Genomic DNA, 15517 nt, shown 5'->3' with positions numbered 1-15517 from the left:
CAGTGTGAGATGGGACGCGCCTTCACCGCCGCCGCCAGCTTTTTCCCGTCCGCCTCGCTAAAATCGTTCGCGCCGACGTCGATCGAAATCAACGTCCCGCGCGGCCGCGCGATCAACTCCGCGAGCGCCGCCGCGGACTCGGACGCCAGCGAGCACGCCGCGAGGTTGATCTGCTGCGTCGTCGTGTTCTTCATCAGCGCTCGGAACACCGCGGCGCCGCCCGCGTCGCCGACGGAGTGATTCAATCGCAGCGAAAAAAAAGCGCAGCTCGCGTTCGTCGTCAACGCGGCGGCGACGGCGCGCGCGCCGTCCTCGCCAATCTTGTTGTCCGTCAGGTCCACGTGCGCGAGGACGCTCGTGGGGTGAAGCAACCGCGCGATCGCGCGCGCGCCCGCGTCCGCGATGAGATTCCGCGAGAGGTTTAAGCGGAGGACGCCGCGATTCGCGACGAGGCCGCTCGCCGCCACCCTGGAGTTGAAAGGCGTCAGTTGGAGTTGAAAGGCGTCGAGGTGTGTCGGGATTGTGAGCGAGGGGTGGGCGGAGAGACACGCCGGGCAAAGTCCTTAAGGATCGGCGTTCACCACGCGAACGCGGTCGTATGGGGACCAGTGTCAGGAAAACGCACCTCGCCTTTTCGTCGTCGATCAGGTTCCCCGCCAGGTCGAGCGTCAACAGCGTCTCCGCGCTCTCCACCGCCGCCGCGATCGCCTTGACGTCGCTCAGCGTCGCGCCGAACAGGCTCTTGTCGAACCCCATGCCGATTTCCTCGCCGGGTTTGTATCGCACGCCGAGCGACGCGAGCCACGGCATTCGTCTGAAGAGCATCTTCGCGTCGAACCTTCCCGGGAGACACACCACGTCCAACGCGCGCGCGTACTTGCCCGCGTACGACAGCAATCGCGCGAGCGCGTCGTTCTCCTCCGCGGTGCTGTTCGTGGCGTCGTGCGCGCGGATCGCCGCCTCGCAGTGCCGCTCGAAGAAGAGCTGCTTCCACGAGCGGCCGTGGCGCACGGGGTCGCAACGCGAGAAGGTCGCGACCGCGCGTCGCTCCCAGTAGCTCTCGTCGTCGATGAGCTCCCCCGCGGTCTCGATCGGGAGGTCCGCGCCGAGGATGTCCACGACGCGCTTGACGACGTCCGGGGGGAGCGATTCGAACGACGGATTCGCGTTGAAGTGCTTCGCGAAGAGCTCGATGCAGAGCTCCTTGAGCTGCGCGACGTACGGCCATCCCGTGCGCGCGACCGGGGGGTCGTCGGGAAGACGCGGCATCGCCGTCTTCGTCGCGATGATGGCCGCGTAGTCTACGGCGGCGGCTTGGGGGGCGCCGCCGCCGCCGCCGCCGCCGCCGGGTTTGGACGCGGACGCGGACGCCATCGCGCCGGGGGTCGGCGCGGCGACGACCATCCGCCGCGGCGCGCGCCCTGTTCTGCCCAATTCAGGCGACGACGCGCGCGGCGCGCTTCGACCGTTCGACGACCAAATCCGGCCATCGCATCTGATCGATCGATCGATCCGACGAAAACCAACTGAAGGCAAAAGCCACGACCGTCGAGCTCCTTCGCGCACTTCGCCCGCCGCGACACCGCGCGACGCGACGCGACGAGCATGCGGAAGAAGACTAAGATCGAGACCTCCGCCGGTCCGTTCGACGGCATCGCCGAGGACCTCGCGTGCGTCGTGTTGGCGCGCGTCGAGGACTTGAGGGACAGGCGCGCGCTCGCGCGAACGAGCAAAGTTTGGCACGCGGCGTCGAAGCGCGAAGACAGCCTCCCCGCGGACCCGACGAGGCTGTGCGCGTTCGCTCGCGCGTGTCGCGCTCATGGAAGATTCGAAGAGGCGGTCGCGTGGTGGAAGAGGGCGGCCGCCAAAGGCGTCATATACTCCGCGATGTACGCGCTCGGACACGCGTACTTGGAAGGTGAGGGCGTGGAGCGAGTCGACCACGCGGCTTCGTTCTCGTGGTTTCTCGAGGCGGCGGAGGCGGGCCACGCCGGGTCGATGCTCGCTGTCGGGATTCATTATCAAGAAGGCTTCGGCGTTGAGCAAAACGCCTCGAAAGCGTTCGAATGGATCCTCAGGGGAGCAAACGCGGGCTGGCCAGAGTGCATGACCGTCGTTGGTATGCTCTACATGATAGGCGACGGCGTCGAGCGAGACGACCGAGAGGCTTTTTGTTGGTTCACAAGAGGTGCCGCTTGCGACAGCGCAGATGCCATGGTCTTCCTCGGAACTTGCTACCAAGCAGGCCACGGCACCGAACGGGATCTTCATGAAGCCGTGATATGGTTTACGAGAGCTGCTGACATGGGTAACGATCGAGCAAAGCAGGCTCTACAAGAGTTGGACGAAGCGTTTACTGATTACTGGTTTACTGATTTCTCCGCATCTATAGTTAGCGATGACTGGTTCTCGCATCACTAACCGATGACGTTCCGCTATCTCTACGTTGAATCTACACGCGCGCAATCGCGCGCGTTGTTCTACTGCTACAACTAGTTGTACCACCACCAATAACACATTCTTTCACTCGTCGTCGCCCGGCGCACTCACCACGACAAGCTCCTCTCGAACGCCTCCGCGTGCGCCGCCGCCGCCGCGCTTTCCTTATCCGTCTTTCTCCGCTCGTAATACACCGGACAGTCCAACGACCGGCACTCGATCGCCTCGTTCCCTCTCCCGCCGTCCCCCGCCGCGCTCGACCCGACGCCAACGCCGCCGCCGCACCCGCCGCACGTTCGACACGTCGCCGCGAGGTGCTCCGCGCGCGTCTCCGCCTCAGCCGCGCGCGCGCGCAACGTCGCCGTCGTCGTCGCCGGCTCGTCCTCGCACGCCGCGCAGACCACGCGCGTCCCCGTCGTCATCTCCCCGCACACGGCGCAGTGCGACGAGAGGTAGTACGCGTCGACCGTCTGCTTCGAGGACGTCGCGGCGTGTGGGTTCGCGAGGAGACGCTTCGTCGGCGGCTCGCGCGGCGGCGGCGGGAGCTCGCGATACCACGCGCCGACGTCCGCGCCGACGAGGTCGAACAGCCGTTTCATCGCCGGGACGATTTGCTTCTCGACGTAATACCGAAACTGCACGCGGTGCCCTCGATGAACGCTCTCGATGAACGTCTCCGGGGACATGACAAGGTCGACGAGCCTCGCGCCGGGTTGCCCGGCGACGACGACGTACGGCACGCGCTCGCCGAATTTCGGCTCCGCGCGCGGATCGTTTTGAATCGCGACGCCGGCGACGACGGCGGCGGGCGGAAGCGTCGACGCGACGCCGCTGTACGTCCCGAGCCGCACTTCCTTCGCGAACGTGAACTCCGACAGCGGCAACCGACCAGCCATGACCTTCATGAGCTGCCGCTGGACGTGCCGCTTCACGAGCGACAAATCCGCGGTGGTGAATAACAACCGCAGCGACGCCTTCATGAGCTTCGTCACCGCCGCGCACGAGTCGCGGCGTTGCGTCTCGATCCCCTTCGCGTCGAACGACGGCACGAGCTGATCCGCGCTCTCGTACGCGTGCCCGACGTACCGCTTCTTCGTGGCGAGTATGCACGGCGAGTACACCTTCTCGAGCTTGAGCACCACCGGGGGAGGGTTCGCCGCGGTCACCGCCGCGGCGATCTCCGCGCCGATCGCGTGCGCCTCTCGAACCGACCGCCCGGGCATGTGCACGAACAGCGAGTCCGTGTCCCCGTACACGACCCTGCAGTTCCACGCGGGGTTTGCGTGGACCATTCGAATCGCGCGCTCTAACGTGTCGCGACCGCACTGCACGATCGCGTCCGCGAGCTCGGCCATCGGCATCCGACCGCTGAACCCGGCGGCGGCGTATCCGTACGTCACGTTCGCGATCAGTTTCAAACCAATCTGCCGCGCGTTCAACGCGCGCTTGCGCGCTTTCGCGCTCGCGGGCGCGCGCTTCAGCGCCGCCTTGACCATCACGCGCGTGTCCAGAATCTCGGTCAAGAGCCTGGGGAGGACGCCCGGGCGCGCGGACGGCGTCGCGAACACGGCGCCGTTGGGCGCGCAGTACACGCCGCCGCCGCCGCCGCCGCCGCCGCCGCCGCGCGCGCCCAGCTCGACGAGCGACGGCAGCACCCCGGGCGCGAGCGCGAACGCGTCGAGGACGCCGAGCTTCGCGGCGTCGACGAGGTGCCGCTCCGGGGGACTCTCGCGCGGCGCTCTGCCCAAGCACGTGCTGAAACACAGGTTGTACGCGATGACCATGGACGGGTACAACGACTGGAAATCCAGCACCGCGACGGGGTCAGAGTACATCTTGCTCTCCGGCTCCATGACGAGCGGCAGGCACTCCATCGCGGGCTGCCTCGCGACTTGCTCTTTGCTCGGCGACACCGCGAGATAGTTTTGCGTGTGCGCTAACCGAAGAAGCATGGATTCGACGCGGTACTGCGACCCGCGAGAGAGGACGCTGAAAAAGTCGATGCCAAAAATTCTCGCCTGCTCCGACGTCCTCGCGACGAGGTCCAGCTGTTCGAGCATCCGCGCGACGACGACCGCGCGCGAGCTCGCGTGATCGATCGCGCGCCAGCGCTGATGCGCCGCCGCCGCGACTACGGTAGTAGTACCATTATTCCCGCCCCCACCGCCGCCGCCGTTAAAGCCGTTAAAGTCGTCGTCGTTCGCGCACGCCCACCGCGACAGCGTTCGATGCGTGAACCGCGGCAACCGCCGCCGCAACACCGCGCGCGCGCACGCCTCCATCGTGTACGACTGCAGCTTCAGCTCCGTGCGCAACACCCTCCACAGGTTGATCACGATCCTCCCGGTGACGTGTAACCCAGACGCGTGCAGGCGGCCGTACTCGTCGTCCTGTCGCTCCGCCGCGCCGGGGAGCGACGCGGCGCGGGAGACGTCGCGCAGGAGGCCGATGCTGAGGGCCATTCCATACAAGCGAACGTCGGGGTGGAGTTCAAAGGCGTTAGTTGGAGTTGAAAGGCGCCGAGGGCGGGGATTGAAAGCGAGGGCTGGGCGCAGAGACACGCCGAGAAAAGTCCTTAAGGATCGGCGTTCACCACGCCGACGCGGTCGTATGGGGACCAGTGTGAGATAGAACGCACCCGAGCTTCGCCGCGCGGTCGCGGAGGTAGCCGACGGACGCGCCTTGAATTTCAAACCCGCACAGGACGTCCGGGTCCCTCGCGAGGACGTGCGCGATGAACCCTCTGAGCAGCGCGCGCTCGTCGTGGAAGTGGTGGACGCGGACGCCGTTCGGGATGGCGTCGAGACGCGAGAGCGCGTCGACGCGCGCGACGGCGGCGTCGGCGTCGGCGCCCGCGCCCGCGCCCGCGCCCGGCGGCGGCGGCGGGCGCAGCGCGAACGCGACGTCGTCGCGCGTCGCCCCCGCGTCTTCGCTTAACGAGCACGCGATGACCCTGACCGCGTCGTGCGCCGGGTCCGGCAGCTTATCCCCGCGCGCGGTCGCGACGATCTCGACGCACATCACCCCGAGCGTCGCCGCCGCCTCCGGGTTGACGTCCACGGCGCCGTCCGAGCGCGGCGACCGGCGGAAGTCGACGTCGTCGGACGCCGGCGTGTATTCGTTCGCGTCGCCGGAGGGGGGGGTGAACTGCGAGACCCCGCGTCGGGGGCGCGCGGAACGGCGGCGCGCGGTGGCGTTGGCGGTGGCGGCGACTGAAGGCGGTAGCGCCGCGGCGGGCGCTTCAAGTCCGGTCTCGCCGCCGCCGCCGCCGCCGTCGTCGTCCGCGTGCGCTTCGCATTCGTAAAACCGGAGCGTCTCCAAGTACGACGCGGGCTCGTCGTACTTCGGCGACGGCGGCGCGCGCGGCGGCGGCGGCGGCGGCGCGCGTTTAGGTCCGCGGTCGTCGTCTTCCTCGTCCTCGTCCCCGTGACTCCCGGTAGCGCCGAGGCCGACCATCGCGGGCCCGTGCGTCCTGGACGCGCCGCCGGCTTCCGCGCGTCCCCCGCCGTCGTCGTCGACGTCGGCGAGCGAGTCCAACCACGCGTCGAGTCGCGCGTCCGGGCCGGGCGCGCTCTCGCCCGCCGCGTCGCGATGACTCATCATAGATCCTCCTCCCGGGGGGATCGCGGACGACGACGCGCGGATGGAGAGGCCCGCGGGGGGCTGGAACGGCGACGGCGGCGGCGGCGGGCGGGCGCCCGTCTCGCGACGACCGCTCGTCGGCGTCGGCGTCGCCGCGGAGAGAACAACCCCTGGAGGCGGGCGGCGTTCGCGCGGCGTTCGCGACGCGAGCCACGCGCTGAGCGCCGCGCGCGACGGCGGCGGCCGCAGCGGCCACAACGCCCACAGTCGCCGCCGTCGCCCGAGTGCGTCGTCGTCGTCCGCGTCGTCGTCCTCGTCGACGATCACGCCGCGCCATCGTTCGAACGCGTCGTCGCCGAACGCGGGCAGGTCCCTCGGGTCGTCGGAGAGGATAACGTGCGCTCGTCCCGACTTCACGAACGGACGCGGCGGGACGTCGGCACGTCGTCCGTAGAACGGGCGCGTGGGCACGCGCGACGGGATCCCGTGGACGGCGAGCGTGGACATCAGCTCCGCGGTCGTCGGCGGCGGGGCTCGCCGGCGAATGCGGTACGTTCCTCCCGGCGGCGGCGCGGCGTCGTCTCCCGTCGTCGTCGTCGTCAGAGGCGGCGGCGGCTGCGTTTCGGATTCGACGCCGAGCCGCGAGGAAGACGCAGCGCGTCGTCTGTCGCCGCTCTGCCCCGGCGGGATCGACCACCCCGCGGCGACCGCGCACTTCTTGTGCGCGTATCCTCGCGACGGACTGTGGACGCCTTTTTCGTACATTTCTTCGTCGCACAGGACGCACACGCGCGGGCCGCCCGTCGAGGGGTCCGTCTCCGGCGTTCGTCTCCGGCGTTTCGATCGCGCGACGGACGCGACGCCAGAATCAATTCCCGGCGTCTCTTGCACCGGCGTATCGGAAGACGGAAGCAGCGCGCGTTTCGGCGTAGTCGCGTTCGCGCCGCCGCCGCCGCCGCCGGATGATTTAAGCGCGTCGTAGCACCGCGTGTGGGCGTACCCTTCCTCCGCGCCGTCGGGCCGCAGAGCCGTGCTGTACTTTCGCGGTTCACTCTTCGCGCAGTCGCGCCCGCACACGAAGCACGGGCCGCGGGACCCGGATCGCGGCGACTTTTCGACGACGACGACGAGCGGTGGCGGCGGTTCATCACGTTCCGACGGTTCAAGTTCCGATTCCGTCGCCGGCGCCGGCGCCGTGCACGCGACGATGTCCTCGTACTCCCGCTGCAGCGCGTCCGCGTCGTCCTCGTCGTCGTCCTCGTCGACGACGACGCCCTGCGACAGCGCCGCGGACGCGATGGCCGCCAGCGACTGCCTCAGTTTACCCATCGCTTCGAAGTCGTCGTCGTCATCGCCGTCTCCGTCGCGAGTCTGCTTTTTCTTCTTCTCCGAGGACGCCGCGGGGTCGCCGCGCTCGTCCTCCTCTTCTCCGAGGGTGTTGCTCACGAGCTTCTCCACGATGGGCGCGGACGCCGGGGTGAACGGCAGCGAGAGGTCGACCGCGCCAAAGTCGCGCGGGGACGAGACGCCGCCGCCGCCGGCGGCGGCGAAGTCCTCCATGGCGATCAACTCGCGCTCGAGCCTCTCTTGCGTCTCAGGCCCCGCGGGCGTTTCGCCGCCGCGCGCCGTCTCGCCGATCGAGGACTCGAGCCGCGCGCGCTGCCGCTCGCGCAGCGCCCCCGACGGCTGGCTGATCGCGTCGATCCCTCCTCCTTGGCTCTGACTACTCCGCGGCGCGGCGACATCGTTCGCGGGCGAGCACGACGCGAAGAGGCGACCGCGCGGCGTCGGCGCCGGCGCCGACGCCGGCGCGTCCTCCGACCGCCGCGACTGCGAGCTTCCTTGCGACAGACGCGACGCCGCGCGCCGCCGCGACGCGCCGCCGCCGTCGCCGCCGCCGTCGTCGATCGCGTTCGCGTCGACCCCCCACGCGTCACCGCGCTCTTCCCTGAGGATATCCTCCAACGTCAGCGCGCCGCGAATGCCCAACGCCTTCTCCGCCGCCGCGGCGTCCTCGACCCGTCGCGTCAACTTCATCGCCTCGCCGTCCGGCGCGATCGTCTCTCTCCGCGGCGGCGGCGGCGCGCGCGCCGGCGGCGTCGACCCCTCCGCGATCGCTCGTCTCGTCTCTTCCTCCCACACCGGCACGAGCGACTGCACGAGTCGCACGGTGTCGTCCGCGGCGTGCAGCGGGCGTCGGACGACGTCTTCGACGTTTAAGACGTCTTCGATCGAGACGTCGCACTCGAGCTCGACGTCGGAGGTTCGCGGCGGCGGGTCCGTCCACCCGTGCGTCGAATCGGAGAGACTCAGGCTCAGGTCCGGCGGGGTCGAGATGTCGACCGTCGAAGCATCCCCGGACGCGCGCGGACGCGGCGGCGGGACCTTCTTCCACGACGAAGGGACCGTCGCGCGCGTCCACACCGGCGGTCGCTCCGGCGGCGGCGGCGCCGCCGCGTCGTCGACGCTCGGCGGCGGCGGCGGCACGTCCTCGTACTCCAGCTCCACCGGCGGCGCGCGTCCGGCGGCATCGTTTTCGTTTCCTCCCGGACCATCGCCGCCGCTCGAGAACGCGAACCGTCGCGGCGCGCGGCGTCGATGCAACCCCCCGTCCCACCACCGCGGCAGCCGTTCTGGCGATCGAAACGTCGCGCGTCGCGCGCGCAGACACCCCATCCCGTGAAGATTCAGATCCACCATGACCTGCAACACGTACGGCACGTGCGACTCGTGCGGCTGAAAAACGCGGTTCAGCACCATCCCGGAGAGCATCGCGTTCGCCGCGCGCGTCACGACGCTCGGGTCGTACATCCGAAGCTTCACGAAGAGACGCTCGGAGACGTGGTAGCCGTACAGCGGCCGCGCGCGCACGACGGCGGCGTCGTGGACGTGCCGGCGTCGTCGCGGCGGGACGTTGATCCTGGAATGAGGAAGAGCGACGCGCGCCGGCGGCGCCGGCGTCGTCGTCGCTCCCGCCGTCGCGTCGTCGTTCGCCGCGGCCGCGGCGGCGAAGGACGTCGACGACGACGACGCGTCGATCGCCGAGTCCAACGCCCTCGCGAGTCTCTGCAGGAACGCGCCGCACTCGCCCGGGTCCGTGGGAAACGCGTCGTCGTACGGGACGTAGAAGTACGGGAACGCGCCGTGGACGTGCGCGCACGCTTTCTGCCCGCCGGGGGTCTCGCCGAAGACGCGCACGACCGGGACCTGCGCGCGACGGGGGCGAAGGCGGGCGGGGGACGGTCAGCGGACTGGCCGGGAATGGGGGGGGGTGCCCATATTGCGACGACGGACCTTATGCACGGGCGCGTCGTTCGCGAACGCCGCGCGCGTGACGTCCAGCCCCGGGACGGGTTCGCGGAGGTAGTAATCGATCGTCACGAGCCGCAGCGCGAATACGTCCCTCGCGGCGGCGGGCGCGTCGTCGTCGCGCGGCGTCGCCGGCGCCTCGGCGACGCCTCCGAGGCTCGCCATCGCGACGCCTCGACGGACGATGTGATTTCGACGAACGCGCGCGCGGTCCGCTACCGCGTCGTCGCGTCCGCGTCGCGCGTATCGCGATCCCCCATCGCGCCGACGAGGGGCGGCGTCTCGTGCGAGTGAACCTCGCGTCCGTGCGCGCGCGGGGGCAAGTGACGACGCCGGATCTAGCGACGAGCGACGAGCGAGAGACTGTTTTCCTCTTCAAGTCTGCAGCAAAAGTGCCAGCTGGCGTGCGCGTGCCAACAGAACGCAATCTTGGCACACCTTCGCGCGCGCACCCGCCGCGTCGCGAGCGCGACGTCCGCGCGCGATCGCGCCGAGATACTCCCCCTCGCCTCTCCCCGCGCGCTTTCGGACATGACCAGCCCGCCGATCGTCGGCGCCGGCACCGCGGAAGTCGCCGACCTCGTCCGCGCCTTCTCTAGATCTCACATCTCGGCTCCCGCGACCGTCGCGTTCAGCAAGGAGCAGAACGACGCGCTGAACGCGGTCGAGAAGGGCGAGAACGTGTTCGTCACCGGCGTCGGCGGGACGGGGAAGTCCGTGCTCCTGCGCGAGATGCGCGCTCGGCTCGAGGCGCGGGGGAAGGTTGTGTGCATCGCCGCGCCGACGGGGCTGGCCGCGGAAAACATCGACGGATGCACCGTGCACGCAGCAGCCGGGATCGGCGTTTCGAGTGACGTGCACGGGTTCGGATACCTCACCCAGCTGCACAGGAACAGGATACAAAACTACGACGTGCTCATGATCGACGAGGTGAGCATGCTCGCGGGGGAGTTCATCGATAGGCTCTCGGAACACTTCTCACAAGCGCGCCAGAACTCCAGACCGTTCGGCGGTTTGCAGATCGTGTTTTTCGGGGATTTCCTTCAGCTCGGTCCCATCGACAACACGAAAAGACGCGCGAAGGAGAAGAAAGGGTTCTGTCCTTCGCTGTTCTTGGATCGAGGCTTGGCGTTCGAGAGCTGGACGTGGAGTGCGCTGGAGCTCAAGTACGTCGAGTTGAAAAAGGTTTTTCGGCAGTCGGACGAAGCGTTCGTGAACGTGTTGCGGCGGATTCGCCTCGGCGATCGAAACGCCGCGGACGACTTGAAGGTCATGCTGAGCGAACTGAGCGAGGACCCAGCAATGGCAGCCGCGTTACAGACGTCGCTCGATCACAGCGCCGCGAGGGTGGCCATCGCGGTCGGGAAGAGCAACGGCGGCGAAGGATTCGAGGCGTTGAACGCTGAGGAAATGGACGCCGCGAAAGCGGCTGGCGAGGACCCAGCAATGGCAGCCGCGGCACAGGCGTCGCTCGATCACAGCACGCCGGTACGCGATGCACCGAGATTAAGTATACCCATAAGTCGCGGAAGTCGCGGCTGCGTCGTCGTCGCGGGCTGTCGCCGCGTCGCCCCCCGCGCGGGCTGCGGTCGGACTTCGGGATCGCAGACGACGTTCAAGCCCCTCAAGCTCGTCTCTAAGGTTGACGAGGCGACGAAGGAGAATCGAAAGGCGTTGAACATCTTGAAAAGCAAGCCTTTCTATTTTGAGGCGGAAGACGTCGATGACGTGGACAGCCGGCTCGCCCCAGAGAATTACGCCGCCGCGGAGAGACAGCTGAAATACCAAGCGAACAAAATCCTGAGTAAATGCCGCGCGGAGAAGAAACTCGAGTTGAAGGTGGGCGCGCAGGTGATGATGATGAAGAACATGGATGTCTACCTCGAGGGCGAGGACGAGCCGAGAAGACTCGTGAACGGCAGCCGCGGGACGGTTACGAAATTTGTCGACGTCCGCAACACGGTGCCTGAGCTCGAAAAGCAGGTGAAGAAAGTCGAGGAGGACTTGGAAAAGACGCGCGCTACGCTCTCTGACGAGGAACTCAAGCGCCAGACGGACAGAATCAACAAGCTCAAGATGCAGCTCGCGTGGATAGACGCGCAGCCGACGCTTCAGCTGCGACACGATCAACAAGCCCGCTCCGCGACGGTTCCGTTTGTGTTATTTAAAGGGTTCCCGAAAGCGGTGGCGGTGTTCCCGGAGGAGTTTAAGTTCGAGACCGTCGGTCTCGGGTTCAACATCCGGCGCCAAATACCGCTGCTGCACGCGTGGGCGATCACGATTCACAAAGCGCAAGGCATGACCTTGCCGAGCGTGCACGTGTTCGCCGGAGAAACGTTCGCGGACGGGCAGGTGTACGTCGCGTTGTCGCGCGTGCAATCATTAGAGGGTCTCCACGTGGACGGGCTCACGGGGGATAAAATCCTGGCGTCGTCCTCGGCGAAGGCGTTCTACGACAATCCGAGCTCGCCGGGGAGTCACCGATGGTGGCATAGACGCCCGGCTTTGGGCGCCGAGCCGGATCACTTCGCGACGGTGCTGAGAAAACTTATCGATTCGCGTGGCGAGGAGCCGAAAGACGCGTTGGCGCTCAGCGAGTTGAAAGGTCCGTGTAACGAAGACAGCGAGTGGCGGTGCGAGGTTTGCAAGAGGAGCTCGCAGAGCTGCTACGACGTGAAAGACAGCGTGCGTCGCACGTATCCTCAGCCGGCGCGAAAGCGCCAACGCGAAGAAGAAGACGTGTGCGAATCTATCGGCGGCGGCGGCGGCGGCGGCGCGGCGGCGGCGAGCGTCGTCGTGGATCAAGAGACGACCGGGACGGAATCGTACGAGGCTGTCCATCCCGGGAACACGACGGGGACTTTGTCGTACGACCCGGACGACCCGGACGACCCGAACGTCGCTGGGGGGACGCAGCGCTTTGACCCGGACGCCGCGAGGGTGGCCATCGCGGCCGGGAAGAGCAACGGCGGCGAAGGATTCGAGCCGTTGAACGCTGAGGGAATGGACGCCGCGAACGCGGCTGGCGAGGACCCAGCAATGGCAGCCGCGTTACAGACGTCGCGCGATCACAGCGCCGCGAGGGTGGCCATCGCGGTCGGGAAGAGCAACGGCGGCGAAGGATTGGAGACGTTGAACGCTGAGGGAATGGACGCCGCGAACGCGGCTGGCGAGGACCCAACAATGGCAGCCGCGGTACAGACGTCGCTCGATCACAGCGCCGCGAGGGTGGCCATCGCGGTCGGGAAGAGCAACGGCGGCGAAGGATTCGAGCCGTTGAACGCTGAGGGAATGGACGCCGCGAAAGCGGCTGGCGAGGACCCAGCAAAGGCAGCCGCGTTACAGGCGTCGCTCGATCACACGCGGGTACGCGATGAACCGAGATGAACCGAGATGAACCGAGAGCGAGATGATAAAGCCGTTTCAACGTTTTTTGCGGTTTGAAAAGTACCTTTGAAAATACATTTTCGAAACCATGTTTGACCCTGGCCGATCGCTCGCTGCGTCATGTGATCAGATTTGCCCCGAGCGACCTCCGAGGCGACCTTCCGTCATTCTCCGAGGCGCGGCACTCTCGGACGACGCCGCGACGGACGCCACCGCGGTTCGCGAGGTTCGACGTTCGGCGCCGCGCGAGACTTCACGCGACCCGCTCGCCCGCCGCGCGATCTTCGGAAGCCGCGCGCGCGCTAACGCGGTCGTCGTCGTCCGCGACCCGCGTCCCCTCGACGTCCGAATCTGACGCGGAGAAGGAAGGGTCAGGTCAGGTCGCGCGCGAGAAGGCCGCGGGCGGACGCGATGGACGCGGCGTCGAAGATGCTCGCCCTGAGCGGGCAGTCGAAGACGCAGACGGTCACCGTCACGGGTGCGCGCGCCTCCGCGCCGGCCCTCGTCGTTCGCTTTCGTTCCTCGTCGTTCGCGCGTCGTCGTCGTCGTCGTCGTCGTCGTCGTCCGCTCGAATCTTCTAACCTAGCTAGGAGGAATTGCCGCGCGCGCGCGTCCGTCCGTCGTCCAGTCCGCCTCACGCCCCGCGAATCTGACCCGCGACCCTCCCCCCCCGTCCCCCTTCCCGCGCGGCGGCAGGCGAACACGAGCACGTCATCAGCGGCTACTCCCTCCTGAAAGGCATCGGCGACGGCGAGCCGATCGCGTCCGACCGGTTCACCGTCGGCGGACACGAGTGGGTACTGTTATTTTACCCCGACGGCAAAAAAGGCACCGACGCGGCGGCGCAGGCGCGCGGCGACGAGGACCCGTACGCCGCGCTCTTCGTCGCGCTCATCGGCGAAGGCCCGCGGCCGCAGGGGGTCGTGACCTCGAGCAGCGGCCAAAGGGTCGTCCGCGCGTTTCATCGCTTCACGCTCGTGGATCAGAAGAGGGTCAACGGCGGCGGCACCGACATCACGAAGGGTCGCCAACGCGATCAGGGCGCGGTGAAGATCTCGTGCGCGAAGCAAGATCCGAACGCGCGCAACTGCCACGGGTACCGCAAGTTCGTCCGAAGAAGCGTCCTGGAGAAGCCCGAGAACGGGTACCTCGTGGATGACACGATCGTGATCCGGTACGAGATCGAGCTCGTCGTCACGAGCGGCGGCGCGCTGAACCGGCCGTGCAAGACGAGCGCGCTCAACTCGATCGACGTGCGTCGGTTTCCGACGCTCGGGGATCAGATCTCGACGCTGCTGCACGACGAGCTCGACTCCGCGGACTGCGTGTTCGAGGTGGAGGGCGAGCGGTTCCCCGCGCACTCGCTGGTCATGTCCGCGCGAAGCGCCGCGTTTCGCGCGATGCTGCGCACGGGCGCGGAGATGCGAGAGGGCAGCGAGGGTGTCGTCAAGCTGGGCGACATTCGCGCGCCGGTGTTTAAGCTGCTCCTGAACTTCATCTACAGCGACCGGTTCCCGGGGAGCGGGCCGGGGGAGTACCAACACGGAGGAAGGGATGGGAGTTTGGACGACGAGGACGGATCCGCGGCGGCGCACCACGCGCTCGACGGCGGCGGGCCGGGGAGCGGCGCGCCCGGTCGATCGCCCGACGGCGGCGTCAACCAGTTCGCGCGCATCGTCGGCGGCGCGCACGTCGGCGCGGGCGGGCACGCGATCGGCGCGCCGGAGGCGCCGGCCATCGGCACCGCCTCCGCCGCGCGCGCGGCGGCGGCGTCGGCGTTGGCGGCGTCGGCGGCGGCGGCCCGCGGAGGCGCCGACGCCGACGCCGCGGGAGGAGCGACCGGGACCGGGACCGGGACGGGACCCGACCTCGGAGGCGCGGGCGCGGCGTCGTCGTCGTCGTCGTGCCACGAGGTGGACGTCGCGATGACGCAGCACCTCCTCGTCGCCGCGGATCGATTCGACCTGACCCGCCTCCGCGCGATGTGCGAATCGCGTCTGTGCGACATGGTCGACGTCGACACCGCGGCGACGACGCTCGCGCTCGCGGAGCAGAACCACGCGCACGCGTTGAAGCACGCGTGTCTGGAATTCGTCGCCGGGCACCTCGCGGAGGTGATGAACACGGACGGGTACAAGCACATGGAGCGGTCGTGCCCGCAGCTCGCGTCGGAGCTCTTGAGGACGGTCGCGGCGTTGAACGCGCAGCAGGCGGCGGCGGCGAACGTCGCGAGCGTGAACGCCGTCGTCGTCGGCGGCGGCGCGGGGCACCAGGGGCCCGGGCACCAGGCCCAAGGGCTCCAGCACGCGCCTCCGCCGCATCCGCACCACGGCGCCGGCGGCGGCGGCGGGCATCACCACCACGCGTCTTACCCGCCGCTCCCGCACCCCGCGGCGCAGCAGCAGCAGCAGCAGCAGCACGCGGGGCACGGGGGCGTCGGCGGGCTCGCCGCGCTGCCGCCGCCCGCGGGTCACGGCGCCGCGCAGGCGCAGGCGGCGGCGCAGCAGGGCGTGCCCCCCTCGCACGACGCGGCGTTTGATCTGCACGCGGCGGCGGCGGCTGAGGTTGGCGGAGGGCACGGTCCGGGCGCGGATCAAATCGCGAGCGCGATGCCGGTGACGACGCCCAGGACTCTGGGGACCGCCGCCCAGGCCTACGCCGCCGCGTCGCCCGGGTACGCCCCGAATCTTTCCTGGGAACCGGTCGCGCCGCCGGACGACGCGGTAACGCGCGCGCCCCGAAGCGGCGGAAGAAGAGGAGGAGGAGGAGGAGGAGGAGGAGGCCGCGGCGACGCGCGCGG

At 68.6% G+C, this 15517-nt stretch overlaps 4 protein-coding genes across 4 annotated transcripts in view; 2 read left to right on the top strand and 2 right to left on the bottom strand.

The window, feature by feature from the left end:
• Positions 1-421: 421 nt before the first annotated feature.
• On the bottom strand, positions 422-1374 carry MICPUCDRAFT_40410 (uncharacterized protein; the record flags this gene model as incomplete). Its single annotated transcript, XM_003059604.1, has 2 exons — positions 422-468; positions 582-1374. The coding sequence occupies 2 exons, from the start codon at positions 1372-1374 to the stop codon at positions 422-424; spliced, it is 840 nt and encodes a 279-aa protein (XP_003059650.1).
• A 462-nt stretch (positions 1375-1836) lies between these two features.
• Positions 1837-2334, top strand: MICPUCDRAFT_7705 (uncharacterized protein; the record flags this gene model as incomplete). Its single annotated transcript, XM_003059894.1, has 1 exon — positions 1837-2334. A coding segment is annotated over one exon (498 nt), but the record flags the coding sequence as incomplete, so codon positions are not given.
• A 254-nt stretch (positions 2335-2588) lies between these two features.
• Positions 2589-5202, bottom strand: MICPUCDRAFT_908 (uncharacterized protein; the record flags this gene model as incomplete). Its single annotated transcript, XM_003059603.1, has 3 exons — positions 2589-2663; positions 2712-4890; positions 5078-5202. Coding segments are annotated over 3 exons (2379 nt in total), but the record flags the coding sequence as incomplete, so codon positions are not given.
• Positions 5203-13128: 7926 nt separating this feature from the next.
• The window catches only part of MICPUCDRAFT_40407 (uncharacterized protein), a gene marked incomplete at both ends in the record, with an annotated part of 5874 nt that continues 3485 nt past the window's right edge, over positions 13129-15517 (top strand). Inside the window, 2 exons of the mRNA XM_003059893.1 lie at positions 13129-13195; positions 13414-15440. Of these exons, the coding sequence (XP_003059939.1) occupies positions 13129-13195; positions 13414-15440 (2094 nt within the window). The remainder of the gene's footprint in view (positions 13196-13413; positions 15441-15517) is intronic.

Source organism: Micromonas pusilla, assembly GCF_000151265.4.
Source record: "Micromonas pusilla CCMP1545 genomic scaffold MICPUCscaffold_7, whole genome shotgun sequence".
Classification (NCBI taxonomy): domain Eukaryota; kingdom Viridiplantae; phylum Chlorophyta; class Mamiellophyceae; order Mamiellales; family Mamiellaceae; genus Micromonas; species Micromonas pusilla.
The sequence above is the reverse complement of the archived record's forward strand: the minus strand, read 5'-3'. Positions and strand labels throughout refer to the sequence as shown.